A 6,957-nucleotide genomic window follows, 5' to 3' on the forward strand; every position below is an offset into this window, starting at 1 on the left:
AGATCCCACTCCATTGAGGAAAATCCTCCCTCTTTTGCGTCGGGGGCGCTTTGGAAGGAACTTTACCCCTTTCCCTTGGCCGGCTGGGTCCAGCCATCCAGGTCCAGCAGCCCTCTCCGCGGTCTGCTCTGTCCCAGGCCCTGGGATATTTATTGTAGCTAAAGGCAATGAGGTTGGGGTGGGAGAGGAGGGTCTGGGTCAGGGACCGGAGAGGTGGGGGTGGGGTGGGCCAGGGCACATCCTGTGGCAGGGGTCCTGTAACCATGTGTAAATATCTGTATCGCAGGCTGCTATCTGCGTTCTCTGTCCACTGGGTGTGCATTGATTTAGACTTCTGCAATTGGGGAGACTCTGTGAAATCGTCTGATGGTTTGTGTGGAAGAAAAGAAAACCTGTCTCCCCCCACTCCCCATCGGTGTCAATTGAATAAATGTACGTGAACTCCAGCAGTCACCAGCTCTGTCTGCTTGCCTGCACTCCCCATTCCCAGTCCGGGGTCTCACAGACTCCTAGGCAGAGTGAAGTGAGGAAGGGCCCTGATCAGGCCAGGCCGGCAGAGGAGGGCTTGGGTTTGTCAGATACAGGGGACACTGGCCTTGGCCTTCGGCTGTTAATAAGGCCAGGATTCTGGGGTGCCTGTGACCCCTCCAGCACTTTCATTTTCGCTCTGGTCCTCGAAGGTTTCTGCCTGGGGTGTCTGCAGAGAGGCTTTATTTCAAATGTACCTGGGGGATGCTCATCTCTTTTTAGTTCAGACTTAGCATGGCCTGGGCAGATCTGGGTGCCTCAGGCTCATGGACAAATATACCCATTAAGTACAATGTGAGTGAAAGTGTTTACTGATGCATATTCTGTAAGCCTTTCTGTGCTTCTGGACATGGGGGCTTTTATGGAGCTTGTGTTCATGTTTGTCTGGGTTGTCATGTAGCCTTGCTTTTTGTCCTTTATTGGGGGGAGGGTGTCAGTTGTATTTCAGGACATCTGTGTTTTTATTTCCGTGTGTATCTGTGACCATGTCTCTGTGTTTTCGATTCTCTGTCACCATCTCTTTCTGTGTCCCTAAGAGGGGAGAGGTCTCTCTCTGGCCATTGTAGGGCATTCTTTGCGTACCCCCTTGGACACCCCCCACACACACACACATGGAATAATCATAGTGAAAGGCCTGAATTGGAAACTGTGAAACCCCTCTCTCCTCCAGCCAGAGAAACTTGAGGGAGGGCAGTATGAACTAAAGGAGAGGATCGGTGAGGCCTCATTCTACTAAGGTAAACTTCCCCAGTCCTTGAGCCTTGCTCAGAACCTACTGCCTGAATGCAAAGCCATTGGGCTGGCTGGAGTCTTCCATGAGCCCTGAGTCTGGACTCCCAGAGGCCAGACTTGGAAGTGTGTTGGATGAGAGGTGCTTGGGGTGAAACAAAGATGGTTACTTAGCTCTTTTCTCTGAACATTCAACTAAGGTCATAGGAGAAAAAAGAGAAATATGGAGGTGCAGTAAGAAGCAGTTCAGCCTTTAGAGAAAATAGACACATGCTGGGGGTGACACGTCTCTTGGGAGACAAGTGACAGAGAAGGAAGAAGGAAAGGTCAGAAATCAAATGTAGTGAGCTTGAGAGGGGCAGACAAGGAAAAAGCCTTACAGGCTGCTTTAGGCAAAACTTGGGCGTCAGAAGCAGTAGGAAAGAAGGAAGAAGTAGAGGAGACAGTACCCTGTATGAAGAGGATCAGAATCACGATCAGGGTGAGAACACACCAGGGTCCAGGAAGAGTGGCTGGGACTCCTAAGTCTCTTAACACCTTCCTCTCAGTTAAGGAGAGGGGAGGTTCCAGGCATAGATGTTAAATGCAACCCCTCTGCCAGAGGTGAGGCATCCTCTCCTCCATCTTGTTGAGAGTCTGCGGGAATGGAGTGAGACTGAAGCACGGAGCTCCCTTCCAGTGATTTTATCAAATAGTTCAGGAGAAGGAAGGTTAGATTCAGTGGTAGATGGAGGGAAATGTCTGCTGATTCTGGGATAATGGTCTCTTGCTGGCTGCTTCGTTGACTTCTGTTGCTGAATTTGATTTCATTTCTTTTCACTTGAAAGTTGAGCGTTTGAACATGATCGTGTATTTGCCCTCTGTAAAACACTTGGTAGCTTAGATGATCTTATTTACCATGAATATGCCACCCCCAGATACTAGGTTGGAGTGTTAAGTAAAAGATACCAATTTGTTTCTCCTCTAGAAGAGAGAAAATTAAGTCAGCCAGAATTCATATCTGATGATGTAGATAGATATTTCCACAACTGCTACTTCCAGGAGAAGCAGTGGGTCTTTTGGGATTGTTCAGTGTGTCTTTGTGAAGAGTGTGTGTGTGCATGAATTTACACATATTGCTTGGTTTATACGCATGAGAGGGTCTGTATGAGGAAAAGGTAGAAATAAAGAGGATTGGAGAAGAGTGAGATGCATCCTTTCAGGGGATTCTAGGGAGCTTGGCGTCTCAGACCAATTCAGACCCCAGTTTTGTCCTGGGTCAAGAAGGCCAGATCTGGGGCCAGATATAATTACTGGCCTTGAAAAATACCAGACAAGAACTGTTGAGATATGTGCACCGTTGAAGTCAGGGGAGAAGGGAGGATATTTTGAATTCAGGACTCCTTCAGGTTGTGTGGGCTGGGAACCTGTTAATTAAGAGCTGGCAAGGACCCACCTGGGACCTGGATTGTAGGGAGGGGCAAGGAGAAGGCTGCAGTAATCCCACGTTTGTATGGTAGAGGCCTGGGACTTCTTTTTCCCCCTTCCCCTGACAAGAGAGGTTCTGTAAGTGGCCCCCTCTCACCCTCTGGGTGCATAAGGGTGGTGGTTCAGCGTAAGTCCGCTTACCTAGGAGGGAAGCCAGCCTTCTGGGAGGAGAAATAGGCCATTCCATCTGGAGTCCCTCCTGTGGGTTCCCTGGCCGTCTGGGTGGATACAGCTGAGTCTCTGACCCCGCAAGCTCCAACGATCGGTGACAATAATAAGAAAATATCCAGGGCACACCTTCATCTCTCGAGGTGAGAAAAAAAAATGCCAAAAAATCGGCTTGGGGTTCAGTAAGTGCTGCTGAGAGCGGGCAGTTTAAAGGAGAAGAAAATTGGCGAATTTCACTGGTCAATTTCACTTCATTTCGTTCAATTTCGTTCAATTTCATTCCTTTTCATCGGCGCCGGGAGGCCCGAGGCCACAAAGAGGGGGAGGGGGTCTTTCCGGGCAGAATTTCCCCATCTTGCAGATTTACTCTCTATGGCTGAGAACAGCCTTGATTCTCAAACTTTGACATACGTCTTTCAGCCAAGGCTAAAGGCAGACATTTTATTTCATTTTTATTTTATTTTACTTTACTGAAGGGTGTTTGGTTTCGGTGATCGGGGCACATCGGTGAGCCTCTCCCCATTTCTCTCTTGAAGCCCAATTAAATTGGTTAATTCTTTTCACCGCCGATTCCTCCCCATCTTTCTTTCTCCTGGGGCTCCCCAGACCACCCAGGAGCGGGAGTTGAGGTGGGGGCGGACACTTCCCCCTCCATATCCAATTTGTTCTCGCCACAGCGGGCGCGTCTTCGTGGTTACAAAGCGCTTTTCCCCTGATGACTTTTTTCCCCTTTTCAAAAACACTTCTCTCTCTCCCGTTCAACTAGCAACCCACCCCTCCTCCCTCTCCGCTCCGGTTTATTTAAACTTCGCCTCCTCCAGCGCCGCCGTAGCGCACACTTAATGAAGTTGAAGGCTCGGTGAGCCCGGGTGAAGAGGGTTTGGAATCTGTTGAAAGGGGCGTTTTGTGACACTGATTGGGGCGGGGGTGGGGCCGACCGCGGACCAGACAATGACGGATCAGGCGGGTTTTCCTCCGCTTAGGGTCAGGCGAATAAAGGCGCCGACGCAGTTTAAACGAGGGACCCGGCAAGAAAAAAGGGGGAAAAGATTTGAGTGTGGAGCGTGCCTCTTAAGATTTCAACCTTAGCGGGGCGGTGTGAGGAGGCGGGTCGCCTGAGGTCTTTATGGATCGGAATCGGAATTTAACTGAAACGCTGCGCATCCCGCCAAAGAGAAGCGAGGCGAGTTTGGGTTTGCTCCCAAATTATTACGATACGTGGTTCAAAAGGTTGGCAGGGTTGGGGCCTGGCGAGGTATCCAAGAGGACCCACCCGCACGCTGAGACCCAGCTCACATTTGACCTTGCGGCTGGCGTTCTGAAATTTCCGGAGAAACGGTGAAAGAGAACTAAAGGTGGCAGAGGTCGTACAGGATAACTCAGCCTCCTAAGCTTTTCGTCTATCGGGGCATTTGAGAGCAAGACAAATGTTAGAGTTTTGGAGCGAAATTACTCTGTTCCTTAAGGTCGGCATAGACACGTACCAACACAGAAAGCTGCAGGGAGGACAGAGATTCCCAGCTCTGGTTTAGGGAACGAATCTTTTCGCGAGCTGGTGGGCGCGGCGCGGGGCGGAGCGGGCACCGCCTCCTTTCGTAGCGGAGAAGCAGTGCGGCCCGAGGCTGTGGCCGATTCGGAGCCCCAGAGGCTTCGGACTGTTGGTGCAGGAAAGCGTTCTCCTCCGGTACCTGCGCCCCAGGGCTGGACTGGGCGCGGAAACACCCTCGGGGTTGTTTCCGACCCTCGCACAGCTCCCAGCTCTGAGTCCTGGGTGTCTGCGGAGCTCTGCCTTTTCGCTCCACGCGGACTCAGAGCGGAAGACGCTCGTCGTCCGCGTCTTTGCTTTTTTCCACGCGGCAGGGGTCTGCGCCTGCTGTCCTACCCCCGGCCATGCCAGCCTCCTGGCCGCAATCTTGTCCTCCTGAAGGGGGTCGACAGGGTTCGGGTCCTCAGCCGGTACCCGCCTCCTTCCCGCCCAGCTATTCGGGGATGCGCTGCTCCCAAGGGCTACGCATCAGCGCCCGCACGCTCCGGCGGCTGGGAAGATGCTCACAGCAGCTGCTACAGGGGGCCCTGAGCGTTTCGCCCCGGGAAGCCGGGATCTTGAAGGTCTGTGCTCATTTCCCCCGATGTTGGAAAAACGTCTTAGGATAGTGTCACCTTCGGGGCATTTCTGTCCACGAAGGCAGAATTATCCTTGGAATTGCGGTTGCATGGATCTTAGGACTGGAAAGGACGAATTACTGGCAGAACAAGATATTTAAATCAGTCCCTACGTTTCCAAAGAATCGCCGCAGCTCTGAAAAGCGTATTTCAAATTATGTGTGGACACTGCCAAACGGTGTGTGTGTGTATGGCGGGGTGGAGGGAGATGAGGGTATAGGAGTGCGGCTTATTGTCCAAATTAATTCATCGCCCCTTCCAGAGTGCCCTCGCTTTGTGTCCCCCTCCCCAGCAGGTGTCGGTGTTGTTTGGACTCCTAGACTAGCGGCCCATTCCATTCAGATGCAGATGTGCGGGTCCCGGTAGGGAGACCACCACCCCCACACAGGCTCTAGTCCTCGCAGTGCCTCCGGTCTGCGCCTTTGGGGCCCAGGGGGCTCGAGTCACAACTGCGAGTTCCATGCAAATGTCCAATCTTTGGGGGCTAGTTCTCCCTTCCCGACGTGTCACTCCAGTCCAGAGAGCGCAGCTGGTGAGGTTATCACTTAAACTAGCCTTGGACCCAGATGGCAGGAGCCTAGAGGGTTCTGAGGACGGTATGGCTCCACTTTCTGCTTTGGAATGGAAGAGACCAGACAGGTATTACACAGCGGAACAGTTGTAGATCGGGCCAGCGGATCCAAGAACTTGGGCTCCCAGTATGGAGTGGAGGAGTCGGATCCCAGGGCTGGAGACGCTGGTGGGCTGGCCTTGCATTGGTACCATCCGACAGCCCCAGGCAGACTGGAGGATCGGAGGACTGTTCTGAGGATCTTTTTGCAAACTATGAGTCTTTGATATAGCATTAAGGGGGCAGATGGACTTCGAGGCAGCTTCCGGGTTCTGATGGGCCCCAGGCAGCAGGTCTGTCCTCTGATCTGTTTACCCCCACCCTCCTCCCTCTGTTGACCATCTGAAGAGTGTGAGGCCAGTGTCAGGGCTCAGTTTGTGTAAAGAACAGTTTTCCTGTTCAAGGAGGTACCTGTAAGGATCAAACGCTGGCGAGTTAATTTGCCTTAGGCCCTGGACATCTCTTAACTCTTTGGCTCCTTCTTTCCACAAATATTTATTGAACACCTACTGTGTGCTGGGCATTGTACCAGAGGTACAAGCAGCAAACATCTGCCTATCATCATAAGATGCCGTCTAATTCTGATAGTGGAGAACAGAAGAGAAACAAAAGAAGTGATTATTACCATATTTGAGGTTTAAAAAAAAGTGGTATGTTAAGGGTTAAGGATGGTAGATTTCCACTTTATGATGATGGTTCCAGGTATCACAGTCTATGTGTATGTGATTTTTGAGTATTTGGGGGTCTGTGACTGTGTATATGTTTGTGTGTGAGAGGAAATATGTGTCTGTGTGGGTGATGGCTTGGGGCTGAACACTTGCGTGTGCTAGCATGTATATTTGTGACTGTATCACTGTGTGAGAGTGTGGTCCCCCGTTCCTGGAGCAGAGGCAGAAGCTGGGGAGATGTGGGTGTGGAGGACTGGGGTGGAAGGGTTAGAAATAGGTTTCTTCAGGGGCGGGGAGGAGTCCTGAGTTCTGAGCCTCATCCCTTATTCTTCTAGCAAAGACTGAGACCCATCCACCTTCTTCCTACTTCCTTCCCCACTGCAGGCAAAGCTGGGATTTGGGGGCAGCCAGTGAAGGTACTGAGGGGCACAGTGACCAACCCGTAGTGGAGCAGATTAGCCTTCCCCTCAAAGCCTCCACTTCCTCCCTATCCCACTGGTGTCCAGTCCCTTTAGCCTGCCTTAGATGGGTGGCTCCAGGCTCTTCCAGAGCAGTGAAGAGGCTCCACAGTCTGGCCTCTGACCTGCTCTTCTGCCTGGTGCCATGAGACGCCCCCCCCCCCCC

At 51.8% G+C, this 6,957-nt stretch overlaps 1 protein-coding gene across 1 annotated transcript in view; it reads left to right on the forward strand.

The window, feature by feature from the left end:
- The window catches only part of FOXD2 (forkhead box D2), a 7,957-nt gene extending 3,140 nt beyond the window's left edge, over positions 1–4,817 (forward strand). The window contains 3 exon segments of the mRNA XM_010834453.1: positions 1,199–1,244; positions 4,359–4,576; positions 4,644–4,817. Of these exon segments, the coding sequence (XP_010832755.1) occupies positions 1,199–1,244; positions 4,359–4,576; positions 4,644–4,817 (438 nt within the window).
- The last annotated feature ends 2,140 nt before the right edge of the window (positions 4,818–6,957 follow it).

Source organism: Bison bison, unplaced genomic scaffold (assembly GCF_000754665.1).
Source record: "Bison bison bison isolate TAMUID 2011002044 unplaced genomic scaffold, Bison_UMD1.0 scf7180017864033, whole genome shotgun sequence".
Taxonomy (NCBI): domain Eukaryota; kingdom Metazoa; phylum Chordata; class Mammalia; order Artiodactyla; family Bovidae; genus Bison; species Bison bison.